Source organism: Prorops nasuta, unplaced genomic scaffold, assembly GCF_024137725.1.
Source record: "Prorops nasuta isolate Cenicafe-Biocafe unplaced genomic scaffold, Cenicafe_Pnas_1.2 PNAS00004, whole genome shotgun sequence".
Lineage (NCBI taxonomy): Eukaryota > Metazoa > Arthropoda > Insecta > Hymenoptera > Bethylidae > Prorops > Prorops nasuta.
Window position 1 is genome coordinate 4,834,300 of NW_027116801.1, and position 24,860 is coordinate 4,859,159.

At 29.7% G+C, this 24,860-nt stretch overlaps 2 protein-coding genes and 1 long non-coding RNA gene across 6 annotated transcripts; 1 reads left to right on the forward strand and 2 right to left on the reverse strand.

Moving 5' to 3' along the window:
* Positions 1-1,458: 1,458 nt before the first annotated feature.
* Positions 1,459-18,007, reverse strand: LOC136772507 (uncharacterized). Of its 4 annotated transcripts, none has more exons than XM_066725536.1 (6): positions 17,879-18,007; positions 9,676-10,326; positions 8,147-8,745; positions 5,742-5,970; positions 4,997-5,322; positions 1,459-4,858 (listed from the first exon to the last, which is right to left on the reverse strand). In XM_066725536.1, exons 2-6 carry the CDS (start codon positions 10,208-10,210, stop codon positions 4,745-4,747), a joined length of 1,803 nt encoding a protein of 600 aa, XP_066581633.1. In that variant the 5' UTR covers positions 10,211-10,326; positions 17,879-18,007; the 3' UTR covers positions 1,459-4,744. The 4 variants fall into 4 exon arrangements, with proteins under 4 accessions (XP_066581633.1, XP_066581632.1, XP_066581630.1 ...); XM_066725535.1 differs by lacking the exon at positions 17,879-18,007 and adding an exon at positions 11,246-11,569; XM_066725533.1 differs by lacking the exon at positions 17,879-18,007 and adding an exon at positions 10,936-11,102.
* LOC136772508 (uncharacterized) lies at positions 12,721-15,914 on the forward strand. The gene is made up of 2 exons (XR_010822472.1): positions 12,721-13,958; positions 15,577-15,914. It is a non-coding gene; the product is annotated as an uncharacterized lncRNA (long non-coding RNA).
* A 703-nt stretch (positions 18,008-18,710) lies between the features above and the next one.
* Positions 18,711-23,573, reverse strand: Cog1 (conserved oligomeric Golgi complex subunit 1). Its single transcript, XM_066725252.1, has 9 exons — positions 23,284-23,573; positions 23,005-23,172; positions 22,644-22,929; positions 22,372-22,570; positions 21,884-22,297; positions 20,889-21,789; positions 20,514-20,790; positions 20,214-20,426; positions 18,711-19,342 (listed from the first exon to the last, which is right to left on the reverse strand). Exons 1-9 carry the CDS (start codon positions 23,415-23,417, stop codon positions 19,223-19,225), a joined length of 2,712 nt encoding a protein of 903 aa, XP_066581349.1. The 5' UTR covers positions 23,418-23,573; the 3' UTR covers positions 18,711-19,222.
* Positions 23,574-24,860: the final 1,287 nt, after the last annotated feature.

Genomic DNA, 24,860 nt, shown 5'->3' on the forward strand with positions numbered 1-24,860 from the left:
AGAGATATGCTCGATTGAAACATAAAAAACACCTAAATTTTCGAAAAAAAAAATTTTTAGGATTTTTTTTCGAAGTGTTACGGTGAAGATATCACCTTGCGACCGTGATCAAAGGTGATCATGGGAGTTGAAGTTTAACAGGGAATTTTTTTGTTGACCTTGAACCATCGCTTCTTTACAAAATGGCGGAAAAAACGAATTTTTTTTTTTCAATCTTCATCAACTTTTTTCTCGAAATCTATGGTCTTTAGAAAAAAATTCATAAAAACAAAAATGCCTTAGAATCGCTCGAGGAACATTCTCAAATTTTTTCAGAATTTTTTGAGACAATTTTTTATTTTCCGGGAAACTTGTGAAATGGAATTTTCAAAAATTGTCTCAAAAAATTCTGAAAAAATTTGAGAATGTTCCTCGAGCGATTCTAAGGCATTTTTGTTTTTATGAATTTTTTTCTAAAGACCATAGATTTCGAGAAAAAAGTTGATGAAGATTGAAAAAAAAAAATTCGTTTTTTCCGCCATTTTGTAAAGAAGCGATGGTTCAAGGTCAACAAAAAAATTCCCTGTTAAACTTCAACTCCCATGATCACCTTTGATCACGGTCGCAAGGTGATATCTTCACCGTACCACTTCGAAAAAAAATCCTAAAAATTTTTTTTTTCGAAAATTTAAGTGTTTTTTATGTTTCAATCAAGCATATCTCTTTTCATGTGAGTTTTATCATGATTCTGGCAACGGATTCTGAAAGAGCATGCAATTTTACATCAGAATATGTGGTTCAAGAATTTTTTCAACGCCAATTACATAGGAAAAAATCACTTTGAAAACGTGCAAGAAATTTTGACATTTTGGACGTTAATGGGTTAAGGTTAAAAGAAAGATATGACTTGATAAGTTAATAAAAGTACATTTTGGAAGACTCAGTTTCTTTTTCTAAGTCGTTTAATAGTTATAATATTTAAAGGCCCAACCATTTTGACACACCCTATGCAAATGTGAGCTGTGAAGTTAGCGACTGAAGCGGTCAGAAAGAGGAAGTGTGTAAATGTATAATATGAAGAATAAACAAATATCATTTATTGTATAGAAAAAGAATTATCTGAATAGGTACTTTAATAAAAGTATTTGTTCTGTGTTTGAAATCTATATACTTCATTCTAGTATAGTTTATTTTTTTACTTTATAAAAATCTCTCCCACACCTTTTATTTCCCTTTAAAGATAGCTGCGGGCAAACATAAAATATGAATCGATTGGAAATTGGTGGAAATCTTCGGTTCACAATATAGAATAAATATGCATTCAGTTTATGAGGGGGAAGAACGGTGAGTTTTTTGCCAATTAGACATAAACCTAATAGGCTATTCGTATTTGACCGGCCACTAGTTTGGTTGATGGCTTCAGCCCCGTCTTCAAGAAAAGGATTCTCGAGGTTTTACTCGCATAACAATGGCATGGTATATGGCTTATTCCATGGCTTATATTTTTTATTAATTAATATATACTTTTACTCTACATACATATACAATTTACGTTTACTACTTGGCGCGAGATTCTTATGAATCTACTGATATTTTATTGAGACGTGCAATTCTCTTTTCCTAAATTAAGATACCCTATTTATCTTTTTATTTTGAAATAAAATATCTTACCACTTTTTTATTTTCTGTTAGTATAGCAATAAAGTTAGTTTTCGTTGCATATAAATAAATATCTATAAAAATGAAAAACATGTCACGTTATATGCTTCTTATATCTCGATAATTTTTTAGATATTTGATCTGAAAAACACTCGAAGAGGTATAACTCGTGTAAGCACAATATTTTTATCGTCGATAAGAAAAAATCGACTGTACGTGGAACGTATGATACTATGTAATAACACGTGTATACTTTTGTATTAAATCTTAAACTCCTAATAAGCTAAGCGAATAAATAAATTGTTTTTAATATTAACTAAAACATGTTCATATGCTAAGTTTTTTTTATGTATGAATATATTTAACAAAATTGTTTAATATTGATAATAATAAAATTGCAAGATTGTATTAAATTTAATTTACTCATAAGAATTCTACAAATAATTGATTATAAATTATTTAGTTTTACTTTAAAACGGTAGATTACCGAATGAATGTTTAAATACATTAAAAGTTATAATTTATCGTTACAAAACTATTGGTTAATGAATAAGAAAATATGAATTAATCGAATTCCACTATTTGTAAAATTATAAACAAAAAGTCATATATCTCTTACTATTTTATGGTGTGAGTACAATATAATGTAGTTAATATATTAATTGGTCTGCTTCAAACTTATAATACTCTAGCAAGAAATAGTTTAATATAATTTGTATAAATAAGGTTTTTTATGAATACCGATAACCGTTTGGTAATTGACTATAATAAAAAAATTTATGAAAACAAAAGCTAAACCCAGTTTCTTACATATACAGAAACTGATTCGTCGTAGCTTTATATATTATTTCATCTTCGTATAAAATAGTTCGTTAAGAATGATATGGGGATAAAATTATTATGAATTATAACAGTTATACTTTTGTAGCTACAATAAACTATGTTTATATACAGTAAGAATCCTTTTTAGCATTAATCCTAAAAAATTAATGTGCAAAATATATAATGTTTTATTTAAAAAAACTTATATATTACCGCGTTTTTTTAATAATATTTCTGTTCTGTGTAAATATGTAAACTTTATAAACTTTTATTTTATAAATTAAAAGGTTATTTGTTTAGTGAAAATGTAAAATATAAATTTTTTACAAACGGTATCTTATTTAATATTCAATAGCTTTAACAATTTTCTAAATATTTCCAAAATTTGTGAAAACGAACAAAAATTACTGCTTTTACAGAACACCTACTAAAGTCTGGTACAAACGTGTGTTGATTCTAAGCACGTTGATGCAGCCGCATTGGTTATTGGTTCTATTAGACAGACACATTGATTATGTTTTAGAAAATTAGAACTAAAAATTTTTTATAGCAAAACTTTTGTAATTTAAAAAATAAATTTTTTCAAACTTTTTACGTTTTCACAAAAACTAAAGTTGCCTATCGTTAAAGTACGTAAAATTGTTTAGTTGATCATTCTAAGAATATTTTTATACCTAATTTTGCACATCAATTATACATATTAATAAACTGCAGTAAAGTAGTGTAAACTGTGAAAAAGTGATTCGTTGACATTTTAGCTAACTTTTACTTCGTGCATCGAAGAATTAATTTCCCAAAGAGTACAACAACTGTTCCTTAATGTATACGTGTTTGAAATGCAGAAGTGGAAAAGCGTAAAACCACGACAAAAGACTAATATTTTAATTTATTACGTTAAATACATTATATTTAAATATAAAAAGCAAATAAAGATGCGTAAAGGCTTTTACAGGATGGGCCATATCTAACTGGCTTGTTTAATTCTTAATTTCATAGTTATGGGTATTGAATTCATGCCGTTATAGACAGATATTTTAAGTTTTAAATAAAACTGCTTTATAATTAAAAAATTAAAAATAATGACAGGCTCAATATGAATCCGAATTTTAATGAGCAAATATTCTCTACAAAAGTGATATGTAAATTCATCCAGTAAACGTTAATAAGTCCAATTACTTTGGTACCAAGTATCGATTGGCATCGAGAGTCAAGGGCACGAATTTATTTTATAAAAATATTTTCCTATTTAGGAGAGAATATATGAAACCGTTATCATTATCATCAAATAGTTGTATTCTAGTTAACCAAAACATTTCTAATATATTTTCGAGACTATTTTAAGACAAGCTATGCTTTCTTAGATTTGCTCCTTCAATATTCCTGACCTAAGATTCTTCATTAGCACCTTAAGAAGAATAATAAATGCAAGATTTCCTGTTAACCTTTAGGAAATATCCTTTTGACTCTCATCATTGCTGATTTTAAATTTTCAATCAGCACCTTTAATAACATGGCAGTCTCAATTTATTAAGAAATTATAATTCTATATTTTTTTATTCATAAATGTCGATAAACACCCTTTAACGAGATTTGTTATACATAAAATAGCACTCCTTTACCACTATTAAAACTTTCAACAGATTTTAATTAAACCAAGGTCATTAATAAGTCATTTTCACTTACGTTGGCGCTACTATATTTCTTCACCCAGTAAGTGATACAGCTCATCCTGTACTTATTCGAGTATTCTCGCACGTCAACAAAATTGCTAAAAAATATATAGTCAATTAAGGTGCTTGCAATTAAAGTAGTCTAACTCCTAAAATGATTAATAAAGTTATTTTCATAGAATAGCTGCGCGAATTGAGAAAGAAGCTGCTCCTATATTCCTGATAATTACCAAAAATAAAACACTATAAACGAATAAGCTATCGGTTATTTAATTTTGTTTATAAAGAAAAAAAAATTTAAATATGTAAATTTTAACACGATTAAGCAGCGCCTCAATATTCTACTATAAATATTTTTATCAGTTTATGCTACTAGATTTTTGCTCTTGGATGTTATTATATGAGAAGGTAATTGATGTATAAAAATTACTAAAATATTTTCATTTGATAAAAAAAGAGATAAATGGAGAAAGGTAATTCTCATTCTCTATTTCTCCCTCGTATTTTCCTCATTTTTTTCTTTTGCTTCCTCCTTTAACGAAAAAGGAAATAATAAAATAGTACAGTCGGTCAACCGATCATGGCCTTCTTATTGAAATTGGTTAAGATTTTTGTCAGCAAGAACAAGATTTCTTTGAACCCGTAGGTACTTGATTCAGGTTAAATCTTTCGCCATCGGTTTGATCTTGTGAGCCATTACCCTTCATAATCTGGTCATTTTGGAGTATCTAAAGTAAAAAGCAATAATTAAATATTTACATTATATAGAAAAATGTAGATAGAAACAAGTCTTTTAGAAAACAATTTTTATATGTGACACAGTAGTAAAAAAATTAAAATTTAAATAATTGTAATTAAAAACTTACTTTATTAACAAGGAATCGTGCAGCTTCTTCGATATTAATATTTTCTTTAGCTGACGTCTCGAACCAGCCAGCAAAATTTTTTTCTTTACAATACTCGTCCATCTTGGCCGGAGTGTTGACAAGACCCTCTTTCTGCTGATCACACTTGTTTGCCAAAAGGATGCAGGGAATTGGGGAACCATCGGCCAGCTGAACTTTCGAATCCAAATCCTGCTTCCATTTAACCACAGCGTCAAGGGTGGCACTTCTCGTTACGTCAAAAACAATAAAAGCTCCCACAGCTTCTTTATAATATACTCTAGTCATATTACCAAACCTCTCTTGTCCTGTGAATAAATGAAAAAATATAAATTAAATAATATTATATTATTCTTCTAGAAAATATGAACTAAAGTGATGAAAAATAGCTGAAACAAAACTTCAAAATTTATACAAAAGATATATTTGATATTTCTAAACTATTTATACATTGTATATAAAGAGAATTATTCAGCAAAAATACGTTGAATCTTTTGTTCATCGGTATTATAATGTCCATCTTTTCGTTCTCTTTCTGGAATCTAATAAATTTATAATAGATATAAAACACTTCACCTCGATAGTTAGTTTCATTTTAAAAGTTAAAATTTGTTAGAATTACATTCTTGTCAGAATTTAAATCAATGCTTTTTATAATGTACAGTTATTGTAAAATGAAGAGTTATGCATTCGTAGTATATTCAAATACAAAAGTTTTAAGACTAACCTGCAATGTCCCATAGCTGCAATCTGATAATTGTGTGCGGATCCCAGTTCAAAACTTTTAATGCAAAATCAACACCAATTGTTGCACGATAATGTTGTGAAAAGAACTGATGAACATATCGTTTGATAATAGAAGTTTTTCCGGCACCCAGCTCACCAATCACCAATATCTTGTATAAATGCTCTCGTTTTTCGCCCGCTACGACACTTAGTGCATTGTTCTGTGACGACTGTGAAAAAAGAAATGACAAATTAAAAGAAATCGTGTTTTCGTTTAGTCAAATTGCTTACTAAGCGGAGTAAAGTATTTATATAGCACACATAATGTATTAAAAATATTCTCTTAGAAGATTCCTGAATTTCATTATTGTCAGTTTACCACGGTTTAGGAACGTTTTTGTCACTGTGTGTGCTATTAGACGAAATCCATGAATAAATACGCTTTCTATTACTAAGCAAACATATCTACAAGGTAATCCAGTTTTGTAGCTCGTAATTAAAGGTATTTGTAGAATAAAACTGAAAAAAGTATGTGTTCACTCGTATTATTATATTTTTGCACTTGACTACTTGATGGTCAACCAACTAATATTTATGAAAAATTCATCACATCTTCACATAAGACAACCATAATAGTATATAAAACTTAACAATTACGTGGATTCATGATTAACGAAAAAATCAATTCGAGAAAATCTAAAATTATAGAGGAATGCTAAAAAATATAGCAAAAGCAGGTTTTCTCTTATAAAGTAAAAATAAAATTTTTAAGTATTATTGTAGTAAAGGAACTATCTTAATCAGAAACTACTATACTTCTCTTTATTAAAGATTATTTTTATTATAACATTAAAATTGGAATTCATATATATATATATATATATATATATATCCCTTTATCTTGTCCCAAATAAACCAACTAAAAGTCCATTGAAAAATAAATTTTTGTTTTAAAAAGAAAGCTTTAAAAAATGTGTTCAAAATTTGCAAAACAGATATGAAATCTCATAAAACCTTCTGTTTCACTCTGTTCAAACCTAATTCTTAACGAAACAAATTCCTGGAAATAATGCTTTATACAATATCACACGATATGTGGGAGTACTGGGAGGAAGTAATGCATAAACTCATAAACATGATTACAGGTGTATAATATAATTAAAAACCTTGTAGAATCAATAAAGTATGAAAAATAACCACATGGATGCAGACCACAGAAATGCGGCATAATTATCAATCTACTTCATACGATATATCCACAAGCTCGCATTTAAAATGTCAAGCTAGCGATTGTAACCTGAGATTTAAAATTTTATGAATAACTATATAGAATTAATAACAAGGACTAAAAGACCGAGCAAACCTATTTTGTCTAAGCATACCTTGACTTTGTTTATTTTATTAACAAATTTTATGATAAATAGTAATAAATAATGCATGAGTGTTTTAGACTATTGGAATACCTTTGTTATCTCTTTTTCCAGTTTAAATATAGTATATTTGTGAATATCATCAAAATGTCCATAGATTAATGTTGATTTAATAAATAAATTATGTGTATAATAAAATTAAGTACGAAAAATCAGAAAAGTGAGGGACGACGCTATTTATTTTTCGTTGTCCTCTGTCAAATGTGACATAAACTGCACTATTTCGTATAATAAACAAATAAAAATAAAGAACGTAATAACGAAAAAGTCCCAAAAAACTTTATGGAGTGCTTCTTTGCCGGCAGCTAAGAAATATTGTAACAGTCAGAATTACAAATTTAATGCATAACGATGGCGACATATATTGAAGGAATATTATAAACACTACATGCTAAGCCAGACAGTACCACGTAGGCCTAACACAAAAATCACGACTAAGGCAAACCCGTGTTTATATAATTACCTATAGATGTCTCATATTGCAACGACATTGAGAATTAATGCAGAATCGAATATCCAAGCTCTATACAATTTAGAGACAGAATTAATAGAAAATACTGCTAAATCATTAGTAGTAATAGCAAAGTACATACTATTGTATAACCTTTTAGTAGTATTTGATTATGTATTATATAAATTTGCTCAAGATTAATACATTTTCAAATAAAGTTTCATGTAAGAAGAGAGATAGAAATAGAGAGATTAAAAAGTTTAGTAGTGATCAAATTTTCCAAAAATATAACGTTTTAAAACAAATAAATATCTTAAGTATCTGTTTCACTAACCTTCGATGGAAGGTTGACTGGACTATTAAATAAACGAATAAAATGGCATTACTTACAATTTAGAGAAAAGTGGGAAGGAAACAATAAATATTATTTTTAATATATTGCGTTTGATAATACGGACGAGAAAAAGATACGAGGGCCGGAGGATAGTCGATTTCTTTTTACAATGATAAAAACTGGATTCTCACCGCATCATCTTGACTGAGAGATTTGAATTTCTCGAAGATATCGGATGAAAAATTGCCTACCACAGATGTCATGTCGGCTCTTATAGCTGGGGTACACTCGGTGTAATTTCCCTCCTGGATGTCACTTAAATGGCCAACAATGGAATTGTCATCGTTATAGTTTCCCTCAAACGTAGCGAAAGTGTCCAGCTTTCTTACGCTTATATGTCTAGCTCTCTTTTTCGTCTGCTCTTGAACTTTTTTATCTACTGATTCGTTTTCTTCTCCTTCGTTGCTCTGATTGCTGTCGTCGTGTAGCTTAACTTCAACCACTGTCTCGCCAGAATCAGACTCATGGGAGGTTTCGTAAAAGCGTTTCTGAAAGATTGCACGCTTCTCCTCGAGCATAGAGAGTTTACGTCTTACTTCCACTGGCGGACTTTCTGACATAAGCAAAGACTCTGCGTCGCATTTTACTGATATTTTGTATCTCTGTGAGGGATCCGAATTGACATCAGTTCGCTCAGGAAATCGAGAAATTGCATATGGCAGTGTAGAAGTCTTTGGTATTTCCACTTTTGAACTCTTCGCTATGTTATCGGATTGCTCTGCTTTCGAGACTGCGCATGCCAAATTACCAAAACGTCAGTATATTTATTCAACTCTTTGCCTGCTCGCTTATTTGTTTAATCACTACATTCTATGTTAGGTATACAAGCTACTAAAGTTATTATTCTACATTTATTACTCATAGGTTTACCATTTCTACTAACTTTTATGTATTTTTCATTTACATACCTATTGAATGCATATATATATTCAACTGTAGAAGCAATGTCTGTTAAATGTTTTAGCCCATTTATTTCTGATATTATTTGCGCTAGCTGTACTGCATTAATGTTAATCCAAGCTTTTTCTCAGCCACTACTGCTCAAATATATGTACATCACCACATATTACTGGTAACTTGCAAGACTTTAAAGTTTTAAATTTTATAGGATAGGATCTAATAACAAGCACATTAAATACATTTGCACGAATATATTTTTATTAGTTTATATTATTCTAACACTTTTATAAAATTGTACTTTTACGCAACTTTCAAACAAAAGCTAAAAAGATGTAATTTAGGCTTTAAACGATGAAGCAACATATTTACATATTAAATTGTATCATATCTCACATCAATGTTCTATGTATGAATGATCTATTTTAATAACATGCTATATGTTAAAATATCCAAAATTAATTAAATAAAATACCTCACTGTTCAAGTAAAGATAAATTCAAATTTGTAAATTAAAAAAATACGATATGTTAATTAAGTTTAATGTAAGATAAATAAAAAAAGCTTATATGTGAAGGAAGGAAAAAGAGATGAGTCGTTTAATATTTGAAAGTATATAGTTAAAGTCCAATTTCTAAATAAAATTGATTAACGATAGCATTTGTGAGATGTTATGATAAACAAAGTTTATTAAAAGAATAGACTATTTCCATTTTCAAATAAAAGAAAACACTCGTATAGTAAGCAGTGGTATAAAGCTCACCCGTAAGCAGAGTTTGAGATCGTAGCTGAGAAGTATTTTGAACCGATGGTAATTTATCTTGTACTATCGTGACAGTTCCAAATCTCAATGGTCTCTCAGATTTTGGTTGGTTAGACAACGTTGATGATACAGGGCTACTTCCCCCATTTTTCCCTTTCTTTACTGTTTCTTGAGATTGAATTTGGCGTTGAAGAGAAACATTTGGATTACCAGCTGCATCGATTGTTAAAATTTGCTGCTGTTTAAGATCACTAACAACTTTTGAAGAGCTGGCCAAGTGATATGGCGTCGATTCCTGCGACGATTGGCTTGGTGACTTACTACTGTCACCACCTTCCGGCGTGTGTCGTTGCTCTTGGTGTTCCACCGTCGACCGAAATCTGTTCAAGCTCAATTTTCTCACTAATGAGCTTGCTTTCTTCTTCTTGAGCTTCTTCTTCTTTGACTTATCCTCCTGTTCGTTACTTTTTTCAATCGTACCCCCTTCCGTTGTTGCTCTTGCTGCTGCTGCTGCTGCTGCTCCCGTTGTTGCCATCACACAACTGCCAGTGCTGTTACTTGCTTTACGACTCTCTTTCTTGTCATCATCCTCTGTTCCTTCCCCTACTCCTCCTTTCACTGTTGCGTTTGTATTTTCATGGTATCTAACATCTAAAATAAATCATATTCGATATTCATCAACCTTCGTTATCCATTTATTGCCTAGCTATAATATCCCACACTATTACTTTCCCCTCTCAACCCCTATAAAAATCTTCCTTAATAAAAATCGTATTTAGTTTCCTTCTTACTGCTTAATTGATAGTTTTTCAATCGGAACTATATACAGAAACAAACATAGGAGGCATTATAGTTTCATTCAATAGAATTGAAAAAAGTTTCAATAAAATCGTAATTTCTGTTATTTTATGGTTGGATCCATAAATTCGCATAATATCGTAATTATCACGCTATTCAGTACTCTATTGTATCTTTATGTCAATAAAAATCATCAACGAGATTACTCAAGCGCAGAGTTTAATTGGTCCTAAATCACGCTTTCAACAAGTGATTGATTTTTTAGATTTCACCCATATAAAATGCGATTAAAGTTTAAAAATAACTACAAGCACATGCACAGTTATTTCTATCAAATAAGAAATTAGTCTAAAAATATTAAAAAAATTAGTAAGAAAAGTGAATGACATTTAATGGCTTGGTTATGATGAGGAATATATGATATTTGTTAATGAGTTAATTTAGAAGTTAAAAAGTCTGAACCTTTCTCATTTTTTTCGGAATGGTCATTAGGATCTTCAAGCTCCTTCTTCTTTCTCATTCTAAAGAGTTTGTCTTTACATAGGCTACTTTTGAGGGCTGTAAGGCGTCCCTTAATTTTTTTATGGTTTAAACTATTAGTACCAGTTAAGGTATCCAAGCTGGAGCTGCTACCGCTTAAAAACACGTTTTGACAGGAGGTAAAAGTACCTGTACCACCACCATTACCACCACTACAGTTATCACACCGTCGCTTATTTTTGTCCTCCTCGGACGAAGACCTTTCCACGATGGTATTCGTTAAATTACCAACCTCTTTGTTTAGACCTCCCTTACGACTCATCCTGTTTCCTCTTTTCCTTCTCCCGGCACTGTCTTATTACCCGTAGCCAAAATACGTCTACTTTATACAATAACTATCATTAACTTTATACACTATACGCTGAGATGCTGCTTATTGAACGTAAATATATAAGCTTTATAGAACTTTTACATCACAACAATTATGCTCTATTTGTCGAAAGGTACTTATATAACCGTTTCTCATGTACGTCCGATTTTCTCTCCCTTCCCTATACTCGTCTTGCACTATTTCTTGCACATATCCCAGGTCCCTGGAGTGCACGGCTTGGCTTCCTGCACGTTCAAGGAAACCCTAGAAGCGTTTGTCTTCTAGATTCGATCAGCCGCGAACGAATAATCTGATACTCACCCCCCCCCCCCCTCCCCTCCAACTCCCCCGTCCACCACCATACCGTCCCTCACACGGTCGTATTCTTTTACTTGCTTTGCTTTGAGGTGCAGAAACGAAGCATGCATTCATATAAGAGGCATGGAAGAAGAGGTAAAGGGTGTCCAACTAATACTGTCCAGTTACAATATCTTTTTATTATTGATACTACAAAAAAACTGTACATAAGTTTGACAGTTCTGAAAAGATTATAAAACAAGCATAGGAATAATTGTTTGAACAGAGATACCTAAAAGTTATAAAGGTATAGCTTTGAGTTTTTTAAAGATATTATTTTATATTTTGCATGGTATATTCATGTAACGGCAAAAATATAGTTGTGGAAAAATAAATAAATTAAAATTATGGATAGACAGGAGTAGGTCATTTTAACTCTTATAACGCACTTTGTTGTAAAATAAAAGCGACAAATAAATTTGATTCCCTTGAACAAAAACTAGTATTTGGATATCAAAATAATTGAAATAAAATTTAATATATTTATATTACTATTATTAGCCGTACCACAGATCAAAGTCTATAAATTATACACACAAAAAAAATGGTTTGTGAATAATAGTTTATCGCTTCTTAATTTATAATCTTATTATAGAAGCTAATCCGAGCTTTCCGAGTCAATATGCAGCTTATTTTCATGCACCTTGTTGAACACGATTCGAAGATGCTTCTCATGTTCTTCCGGAATTGTCGAAGCAATGAGGATGTCATCGTATGTATGGTGACAAAGTACAACTATCGAAAAATCGTCTTTTCAAGTCGGTGGAATTTCTCGAGTACATTTTTTTAATGCTCGAAAGAGTAAATAAAATCGTAATGGAAATTTTTGGTCAAAGACGCATCTCGGTATAATTTAACATTATATATACTTCGTGAACGCGTATTTGAGTTAAATTATAAATTAATACAGTTTTTTAAAAATTCTTAGGAATAGCATCTACGAGAATATATAAAGATATTGTAAAAGGAGACGTTTCCTTCTTAAAAATCCGCGATGACCTTGGTTTAGCTTTGGTGCCTCCACCTAAGAAAAAGAAATAGTACAGTATTAAAAAACACATTTCTCACTTTAAACTCTTTTAAATTTTTTATATTTTATACCGTGTATCTAATTAATAACGCGCTACTTGCGTCACCCTGTACAATACTAACAGCAATATTTGGTGCAACCAATAATAGTGAAGAATATTATGATTAAAGATTCTATTTTACTTAGTAATTTATTGTACCTCCTTCTTGTACACGAGGATTATATACATTTAATAATTTGTCAATTGACAAATTAATATAACATATTGGACTAATATATATATAAGTAAAAAACAAAAAATAATATCAAAATTATTCCGATAGACATAACTAAATGTATGGATAGCTCTATAAAATTATGGCATAGTAAAATTCAATATGAAACAAAAGTGAGATATTTTTCCAAGGAAAAAATATTAAAACTACGTTTAAAAATGGAACAAAATAAAATTGAATTATCAAAATTTAGAATAGATCTGTTGTGCCGTTACACATACAATTCGTCAATTGACACGAAATCGCTACGTATGAAATTTTCAATGTTTTGAACACGGAAATGTTTAACCAAATTCTTTTAAGGAAATAATAGTTTTTGCACAAGGTAGTGTAATATTATCCATCATATATAATTAATAAAAATTTTTTAAATAATTAGAGCCTGGTTTATAATAGGATAGCAATTAAAATGTCAGTGAAAGACTCATTGATAATATTAATAGGAATTGGTGGATCATTAAAAGCATGCTTATCGCAAGGATCCGAGCACATGATTGAGCATTTAAACGTCAAGCTCGAAATAATGGATAAAGTATTCATTATAAGACAACAATTTCCTATAAATTTTAGTTACGTCATAACGATTCATAAAAGTCAAGACTTGAGTTTGAAAAATACTATCGTTGATGTTGGTAATTCGATATTGAACTGTGGTCAAACACATAGGTTACTCTGAGTTACGTTGAGAGAACTGTATTCGAAAATAAGATGTTGTGAAAACAGAATAGACCGGATCTTATGTCTATACATATTTCTAAAATACGAAAGCAAAAAGTGCATAATAAAATGTAGAGCATACGAAAAAGAATATACAAGGTGTTGCGATATCTACGTGTGTTTCCTTTACTACTGAATGTGCTTTAGGACTATTCTTTCTATAGCACTTTAAAACGAACTTTTAATTTGCTAAGTGCGTAACGTGATGTAACCTGTTACGTCACATTCAACACAATAGTCACAATAAAAAAAACAGGTACTCACTCAATAATTCCATTTGAAATAAAATGACATAATCCTTTAATGTTAATTTAGTTGGTCTTTTTTGATTCTTTAATGCTTTCTTGAAGTGCCGAAAATTAGCGAAATTCTTTACGTATCATACAATATTTTAGAGCCTTCACTTGTTATAAATATCACAAATTTTATTTTATCACACTTTCATGCACTTTTCCACTTTTTTCACTTGTTATTTTGAAAACTTTATTATTTACACAGTTTTTATCCCAATATTTGCCTAAAATTAGTAATCAAATAAATACCTTCATTTTAACAATCTACACGCACAGTAAACGTTTGTTCACTCTTATGATGAAACTAATTTAATAGATTTTTTCAAATTATTAATCACTTGGACAAATAACTAGAAACATCGAATTTTTTCTTCATTGGAATAACAATGAAGTAAAATAAAAATTATAAACAAATCAAATTCTCCGTATATCTCCTATATAGTGATGTGACGTATGTTTTTAGTTTCATTTTTATATTGAAGTTAACAATAGAAGGTTTTGTAGCGAACCGAATATATAGCCACTTTTTTATTATTAACTTCTTCGTCATAAGTAAAACGCGTAGTTTGACGTCATGCACTTAGCAAATTAAAACTTATAATAACTAAAAAAAAATACTTATTACAGCGCAAAGTTTTATTAACGAGTATTATCCTAAATAAGTTTAGGGAGTACCCTCTTCAATAAATGGCTCAAAGATATAGTAACACTCTGTATGTGACATATCTATTTGGATTAAAAGCGCTTGTTTAAAATTTTTATTTCACTGCTTTTAATGCGGTTTACTTAAACTAAAATCTTTTGTTTTTAGTATTTTTATAATATAATTAACGTGAACTGTTATGTTCCATGACTCTGCTTCCTATAGCTAATATATATTATCTGTCTGTAAGACGAGAGATTTCTCCATGTTTTTTGGAGATATACTATAACCTCTTAACAGTACATAACGTATAGTCTAATGACATAAAAATATATTAAAAATAATTTTTCTAATACGTACTCTGCATATTCAAGATCTTGTAGGCGAAGGATAAGTGTGACTAACATTTTAATAACTATCAGTATTAACTTAAAATTCATTCTACTCTATTTCGTATTTTCTGTATATACAATTTTCATCCATTATACAACAGAATTGTAAGTAAAGAAACAACTTGCTCTAATTTAATCCACTCATATCCAATTGCGTACTTTACGGAAATCACTAAAATATCTTTCGACTTCACGAAGCTGTTTTAGTAATACTGCAATATAAAGATACGTTCACAATAAGGTATGGTCGTTGATCAACGAAAATATACTTATAGGCAAGGGTTATTTTTGTACCATTTAATTAAGCGAATGCTTTAATAGTTTATCCGCAATAAAACATAACACCTGGTGAGATCTTTATTTATGTCGGATCAGAAACTAATATCGTTTTATTATGGGATTATGTTAATAAAAGCATTACCCTTTCTACATTAGTTATATTAAGTCACTTCTTAAGCTACAGATACAAAACCCGACTGTATTAAAAAATTTATAAATTATTTTCTATTCATCATATAAACATTAAAAATACACTTGTTTTTGCAGATTCGATCATATCAAGATATGGATTATATTCATATGTAATGGATATTAGCAAGTGTTCATATAAAGAGGCATTCTAAAAAAATGCTTTCAAAAGCAACCAATTCGATAAATATTTCGTTAATATGTAAAAAATAATTTACAAAAGAAATAGAGTAGATATAAATTCCTCTTTCCATAAATGAACCAATTCTTAAAAATTAACTAGATTCATAATCAATAATACCTTTAGTTATAATACTCAATTGTTATTGAGCTTACCGTCGTACTGATTAAAACATTTTGATGTTCAATATAGACAATGAACAAATTAAAATTAGCATTTCAGCTGTATTATAAAAGTTTTGTCAATTTCGTCATCTAAACCCTAAAGCTTTTACAATATGATGGTTATTTATCAGGCTAATGGTATTTTTGCAACTCTTAAAAGTTACAATTGATAAGAGCAGGAAAGTTTATATAGCAGCTATGATTGATCGACGTGTTTTCAAAAAATTATTTTTCATTCGAAATAAAGACAAAGTAAGAGTATACCAAAATGCATTAACATATTTCGAAAATCTAGAATTCCAATGAAAAAAAAGCTGTTATGTAGAAGGCATAGTATATTTTCGAAGTAAATATAGTAAGTAACCATTCAAAGTACACATATTCCTGTAAAAAAAAAGCATTCAGCGCAGATTCCCTTTATAAGTTAGTTACACATTAATTGCAACTCATAAATTATAATTATCAAATTATTGTAATTAGTTTATCACCCGGTATATACCTAGGAAATTGTATAATATTTAGATTCCTTTATTGATAAATGCATAAAAACACGATTTGAATATCTGTATTATTTATAAATAAATGTCTACCATTTGAATTTTATCATTTTTATGTTAAAATTTGATTTAATATCTCCTAAAATAGTGATATAATAAGTTTCATCCATGTCCTTTAACAACTTTTAGTTTTTAAAAAATTTACATATATAAATTCATTGCGAATAACAGTTTAATTATTTTTAATACATCCTTGCTCTGAGGCAAATTAAGTTTTATATTTTGGATGCTTAATTCATGTCAACTCAAAAATTGTATAGATAAGGATGGGATTCTGGCGAGAAAACTAGTGGAAAATAGATTCATTTAAAAAATTATGAGCAATTAAAAATTCCTTCATTCTTGGCATTTTATTGACTACACAGTGGTTGACATCTCTGCTCTATTGGTTATACAGCGATTGTGTGCTAAGGCGTCCGTTGACCTATAGAATTCTTTGAATCAAAGAAATTTATAATTTTTATTCCTTTTTAACTAAGGCCTAGACTTATTTATTCACAAGTTCTCTACATAGAACTCCTTTCTCTTCCAATGGTTCTCGAGTTGACGTAAATTTACCATCCACCTGGTATATTAGTTTTTTATTGTAAACCCAATAACTTCCAAAAAAGAAACACATTATTTAAAATGTATAAACAAAAATATGTTGCCTACTAAAATGTTTAAGATCGTAAAACGTTTTTGTTTATAAAATGACATATTATTTTAACATATATCTTTATCCATTGTAATTTTTATAAAAAATAATGTTCATTAGAGTAAATATATCATAAATAAAAATGAATAGTAATTTGTCGAAATACTTGTTATAAGTATGGTGATTGGATTATAAAATTTCTTAGTAAAGTGATATGAAAATTGTTATTATCAATAATGAAATTGTTACATCCGAGATCTTTGTTTATTTTTATTTCATTTCATTGAATCCACGTATTAATTATCCGCTGTTTCTGTCGCTTTTAGAATTGACAGTAATCTTTGACCTGATTAGATAAAAAGCTATTCCCAAGGTTTATCGCAAACGGCATCATGAACGATAACTTTCTTAGGGATAAAACCAAGTGAAAGTGAGACTTCTTTTCACAATTTTACTAATTAAAGAATAGTCTAAAATTATTCAAACTTTAAATGAGCTATACTTTTCAGTTACTATTCAATTAAAACTTTTAATTTTAGAGAATGTGTAGTTTATAAATTTCTTTAACATACCTGTAAGAAACCGAGTTTGTTAACATATTTTTTTAAGCGGTTTAAAATATTAAGCGAACAACCATGATTGTTTATGATTATTAAGAAATTAAAGGGTTTATAAAATATAAAAAAGCGGAGGAAAACAAATGTCTTCAGATGGTAATCTAAAATGAACAGCAAATTGTTAATTTTTTAAAAGCGGCGCGCCGAAATTTGTTCGTTACAGACCTTCGAGAAGTGATCGGCAAAATTCATTAAAACATATAAAATCGAAATTCATGGCTTACCATTTGATGTGGCCGTTGGTCAGAAGGTGTTTTTTTATACTCTTGAAGTTGAAACGACTCGTAACGTGGTTTTTTCTTTTGCCGGGAATGCGAACGTCTAACCACCGATATTACCACTGCTGGGCCCATCCGGCCATTTTAGTTATACCGAAACGTGTATACGTTACTGTTGATACCAGTTGATACTTCGTCTATCTACTCTCCTGCTCGAGTGCCATCTAGCAGGGGCACATACTATGTTAACGTAATATAAATACACATTCGATACAAACCATACGTGACATACGTCTTTCACATTACGCAACTAAATTAACATTTCATTCTCTTCTACCCCTATCCCTCTCCTCCCTGATACTATTTACATTTTTATTTTAACATAAACTACCTTAGCTCTTTAGTCTACCAAGTGATTGACAATTAATTTTTTATTTCGACTGATTCCTTTTTGCTCTTATAAAGTTACATAGTTTTTCTTTTTTTAATATATGTAAATTGTTAAAGGTAATGTGGTTTCAAAACAAATAATGTTTTAAATATAAATATTTTAGCAGGTTCTTGCTCTTTCAGAGCAAAAAGAAGGGAAACAGTGATAAGAGGTTGATATCCGTATTTCAAGCTTTTGCAACACGCTGACAAAAATTTTACGCAATTCTTCTTAATCTTAATATCTTCTACTATCAAGATGAGCATTATACGATATATAAAATGCTCTCTCTTTTATTAATATTTATCAATATAGAATAGGTATGTTCGACTGAAACATAGTGCTGCTCAATCGTATTTACTTGATTAGGTAGATTAATTAATCAGCGGTTTTTCAAATTGACAAATTAAATTAATTTACTGAATACTACTGGGTATTGGTTGGAATGAATGCATCGAATGTTCTGAATTCTAGTCAAAACTCAATATATACATTTAGGTGCTTTCCAGCTAACGCAAAAATCAACACAGTAAGATAGAAATGGTACATTGCGCGTCACGCAAACTATGTACTTTTATCTCGCGGTTTGAATTTTAGGCCAGCTGGAAAGCATTATTTATTACTAACAGTTAAAAATAACGTACACAGGCAAACAAGCTGAGCATGACTAGAGCATTTTTACGTATATGTACATTATTGTTATATATTTAAATATTTTAATGTAGTGATATTGAAAGCATCATACTTAGTACCATATTTAAAATGTGCAACACAGTCTACCAGCAAAAATGTTATAGTCAATATTCTGCTTAAAGCATATATTTTTTTATTTTTATTTAATATTTTATTTAAAATAATTATTAAAAGATTTGTATCTAACAACAAATTTTATACAACTCTACTTATGTATTAAATTACGGCTAGCTTGTACTGAACCAATCAGAACTCATTGCACCAAAAAATGCAGCTGCACCAGATTTAATAGATGTGCTGGTCAATGTATCGCTTCTCGCGTTCTCTCTTGTAGCCATTTTTTTACGCTAAGTTAAAAAAATATATCAATAAATAACAGTTACAAAAAATATACAAATACTTAACACCATTAAATCAAAATTAAGATACACCATAAGAAATTAATTTGTTTGCACATTGCCCTACACTATAATATAGCCTCATTGCATGTTGCTTTATCATTTATCAAATCAAATATCTCAATAATATTATATTTATAAAAAAGTTTCAGACAAAATTTTTGAGATATCAAAGGGACTGTAAGCATAGTACATGAGGTAGTAGGTATTTAAAATTACAACAATTTGTTAAAATAAAAATTGAACATAATAGCTGTTAATATGTGATCAATTTATGTTATCTTGAAATGACCACCTTCTTACTATTTTATACACATTTAATCGATTCGATTTAACAAATCTATAAAGAATTTTAGGTCCACTTCATATGTATTAAAGTGGTCCATATACGCGCGTAATGTCGAAATTGCATTGCTTCCACCTTCCAAATCTTTTCTGTAGGAAATGATAGTTACAGTCTCGATAATAATAATTGTAAAAAATTTTAAATTAACTATTATGGCAGAAAATTCGATACCCAACAAAATTAAATTGTAAAAATATTACAAATCGAATAATTAACGAGTTATTACTGAAAAGAATGAAGATATGTTTTCATAAATAACTCGATAATCATAGAATATTTAAATATTTAACAAGATATCTGTTTTGAAGGGCATCATAAACCTATTTATTCATATAACATTTAAGCGTGTGGAGAAATAGTTTTCTACGCACATAGAAGAGTTTTGGACAGTCAGAACAAAGAATTTCACTGTTTAAAGGGAAATCATTAAAAGATTAATTACATGAGATATCTAAAATAATAATGGTGGTTTACCTTCAATCTATCAGGCGTAGCCGTTATCGTTACCGCAGGTAAAGTTCTTGTAGGAATTGTAACTGCCAAAGGTGGAAACCATGGAGCACCAGTACAGAGTGCAAGAACTGTTGAAGGATTTGATTTTCCACCTTCACTCATAACATATTCGTTACGAGCTCCCAAAATGGAATGCAATTGCTCTAAGTGTGGTATGAAATTTCCTAAAATTAGCTGTAAATCATTTATACATTATTTATTAATTGAAAATATAGTGTAAAGCTTACAAAATAATATTCATATATTTAAATAATGTCTTACCAAAGACCTCTGAATAGCTTTTTTTACATTAGTATTAATGAACGATTGAAATGCATCATAATCGAACGGGTCGATTTTAGAACGAATTGAATCATACGCTTTTCCTAAATTTTCATGAAGTACTTTATTTTCCCGAGCCACCATCAATAAAGTAATATATTTGATGTCAAATAATGTTTGAAGTGCTTGCATTTGCCCCATATTATTTTTGGATAAATGTGTATAATATTGAAATAAATCGGTAGCTACACTTTCAATAATTTCATGCATAATTTTTCTAAGTAAAATAATAATATGTTCTTACATATATATTTAATCTATAAATAGAAATTACTGATAGATGAAATTTCTATCCACAATATAATTGATACTCACTTTGGGATGGTATGTGGTATCACCTTATTCAAATCTTGGTTAATAGCTATTAAATGTTTCTGTAATGCTATTGATGGTTGATAAGGTACTAAAATTTCAGATTTTATTCTTCTTCCTTCTTCTGATTGTTCTTCAATATTTATTTTCTCCCACTCTATTACCATATCGAATACTTCTGTATCCTCAAGGGCCGATTTTAACATATACTTTTCTCTATGTTTATGTATTTTAGCTTTATACATATTTGCCCATTTTGACCAAATGATATTACTCTCCTCTGTTAAAGTCTCACAAATGGTTTGCCATTTTATGTCTTGTACATTCATTTCAGCAGTATTGGGCAATGTAAAGATTTGTTTTAAGCTTGGAGACAGCGATGTTAACGCTAAAAGAAATCTGGCCAAAACTATGGAATTTATATCATACTGGCCATATTCAGGCTTATCTACAACACATTGTGTTTTCACGAAGTTGATAAAATCATCAAGCATTGAAGAACTGGTTTTTTGTAAGTGTACTAAGATTTGTGTACAATCAGAATTAGAATTTGCTTGTGAAGATACGTTAAATGATAATAAGTTTGTTGGTGTTTTACTACTTTGATATTCAAACAAATACTGTTCAAGATCTAAAAATAAGGATAATAAATTATTATCAAAATTTTTGCACAATGAAAATACATTTGGAGAAAACCCTTTAGCTTTCATCAGTAAAGATCTTTTATCTAATCCATCAGCATTTGTTAGTTTTTGTGGAATATCATTTGAGGAATCTTTCCAAACAAACCATTGTAAATCATGTTCTGGATACTCAAATTTATCATCTACTATTCTATTTAATAGATCCCCTACATCTAACTTAAGACTTCTCAATATTTCTTTCCAATTTTCATTTATTATACCTATTAAGCAAAAAATCATAATTATTAAGTTAAATTTATAATAATTAATAGCAATCATTCAAATAATTTAATCATAGATATATTCAATACTTACATTTTGCTCTTTCTGTTATTAAAGGTTGAAAAATTTCTATCCAAAAATTTGTTTTTGGTAAAGCTAACTCTTGCAGTATCAAACTCCAATTTTTTGGAAGTTCAATGTTAATAGCATTTTCTCTGATATTGAAAAGACCTTTTACAGATGTTACTAATTCAAGTAGTTTTGTTATTTCATTAATACAAAAACTTTTAACCCAATTTAACCACAAATTTATACTTTCTTGAAAATTAGATGATAAAACTTCATTTTTTATTTCGCTTGTAGCTAGTTTGTGATCTCTTGTTATTACTGGCAGAAATCTCTCAATTAATTTTGAATTAACATTTAATTTTGAAAGTACTGAATATATAGTAAAGCCTTGTACATTATTAATATATTGTATAACTAATCCTTCTTTATCCTGATTATCTAAAAAATAAAATTGATGTTTTAAAAACCATTTTATATTAATAACATATTATACAACAAAATAGGGCACTTACTTATAAAACATAAGTAAATCAAGTGAATAGTTTCAGTCAGTATCTGAACACATAATTTTATTTTGTTTTTCACACTGCTATTATCATTTTTATTTATAACATGTAATAAAGCACTATTTCGTGATGAAATTAATTTTTCCAAACATAAAGAAGACATTTCGTTCAATAAAATTAATGATGCTAAGCAACTTGCAATGCTCTTGAAAAATAAATTATATATATAATTTTTTAATCATTTTTTTAATTATAATAAATAAATATAAAAATCTTACTTGAGCTGAAACATCTAATGATTGCAAAGTTCTATTACATTCATAAAGTATAATGCTCTTCAATTGGCAAATTACATCCCACTGTTTGAAAATAATAGGATATTTCTCTTGTATTTCTGTATCTCCAATTTCAAATTTTAAACTATAATTTAAATATTTTGCTACTAAAAATAACTGTGTAGCTGATACAAAATTTTGATCATCAATTGCAGACCAAATGTATTCAGGTATGTTCATTAATATTCTTACTTGAATAATGGCAGAGTCAAAATTTTCATTAGGTCTTCTGTAAAATACATATAAATAGTAAATACAAAAACAAAGTGCAAATTATAATTTGTATCAAATAATAAATAGTTACCTCTCACAGATATTTTCAATTGATTCCATTTTAAAGCCAATGAGATATTTCTTCTGCAATTCTTTAAATGTATTTTGCAATGTACTAATTCTAGTAGTTGCACATTGTGAAGTAATTTTCATTTTTCCTATTGTATTTGCAGCTAGTATTAAATCTCGATACCTTTCTCTAAAAGTGACATTTGATAGAATATTTGTTACAATAAATTGTTGAAATTATTTGAAGTGTTTAATTACATAAACCAATCGTACAAACTAATAGAATAAACTTATTTATTACCCAACTAAGGTTCTTAGCTCTATCTTCTTACGCTCACTTTCAAGTTGGATTTTCACCTGTATTTCTTCTATCTCTTTAATTGTGTATTCTTTAAATACTTTATCCATGTCCAAATGTAAATAATTCAAAGTCATCTTTAAAAAACTTTTTAATATGAATACACAGATTAATTAATTTTGATCCTTTTGATTATTTGTAATAAGTTCTAGAATTCTATAAACTTTTTTAACTTTTCTAATTTTTTAGTTCAGTTTCCAGCTTATGTTGCATGTAGTATAACAAGTCTGACAGTTAAGGTCTGTTTACACTACCAATGAAATCTACTATACATAGCAGAGATGAAACGGGAGATTGCTCATGCGAGGTCCCGAGGCAATCCCTACCGGTAGGCGGCGCTGGTGTTGGCAAACGCGTGTCTCAGGTCCATCTAACCCCTAACGCCATCTATCGGAAGAGACCACGAAGCACGAGCGTTAAGCTTAGAATAGGGTAAAACCAGAGATGAAACGGGAGATTGCTCATGGCATTGTCCTAAAATAATCCTTGCCGGTAGGCGGCGCTGATGTTTGTTAGAAGTTGAAAATTCCATAAAACCACTAACGTCATCTGTCGGACGCGAATGGAAAGCACTTTGTTAGGCACACACACCATTACTGTGGTGCGAATGCGTGTGCAACCTCCTTCGGTTACCATCGCTCAGCTTCGGACATCTTCGCTATACATCGAGTTCGAGAGAGAACGGCATAGTTTTATCGGATCTCTCTCTCCCTCTCGATCTAACTTTCGTTTAGCCGAAGAGCCGAGTAAAATTCCTTTTCGTCCTGCTAGGCCAGGCGATAGAGCATTTTTGCATGACATAAATACTAACAGCAAACCGCCTGTGCGATTATATAGAAGGGGGTGCGTAGATTAATGGCTATTTTAAATCTCTATTGACTGGCCTATTGAGGCTTCTGCTCTTAATCGTTGCAAGCATTAACACACACACATGCGTGCAACTACGTTAATTATTAATTATCAACATATTATAATTCTTCGCAGGGTCAAAACTATTCTTAAATTTAAAATTTCTATGAAAGAATGACAAAAATATATTTTTCTAGGAAGGTAATTTTTTCGAGGTACCTTCTCTCCTCTAGATCCATTGCTTTTTGCTAAATCAGGGGCACCTCGCGAAGGCTATTGCAATGGTCTTGAACGGAGCAGAGGCTATGTTTGTTCCTTTTTGCTTGATTTAAGTTTTAATTTATTTTTAATATACAAATAATTCATATATATTTAGAAAGAAAAAGGCAAAAACGAACAAAACTCATTGCGCGTAACTCCGTTCCTGAGCATGTTTGCTCTTACCCCCTGGAAGGGAGGGGAAGGGTAATAAAATTTGGAAATGGGAACCTGAAAAAGAAAGCCTACCTATCACCGAAAGCTATAACGCCTACCTATAGTACGCAAAGCTAAAAAGCCTACCTATATCGAAAAGCTAAACCTGAAAGAAAATACACACGCACGCAAAATATGATAACGCAATTGAAGAACCTGAAAAGAAAACACACGCACGCAAAATATAATAACGTAAA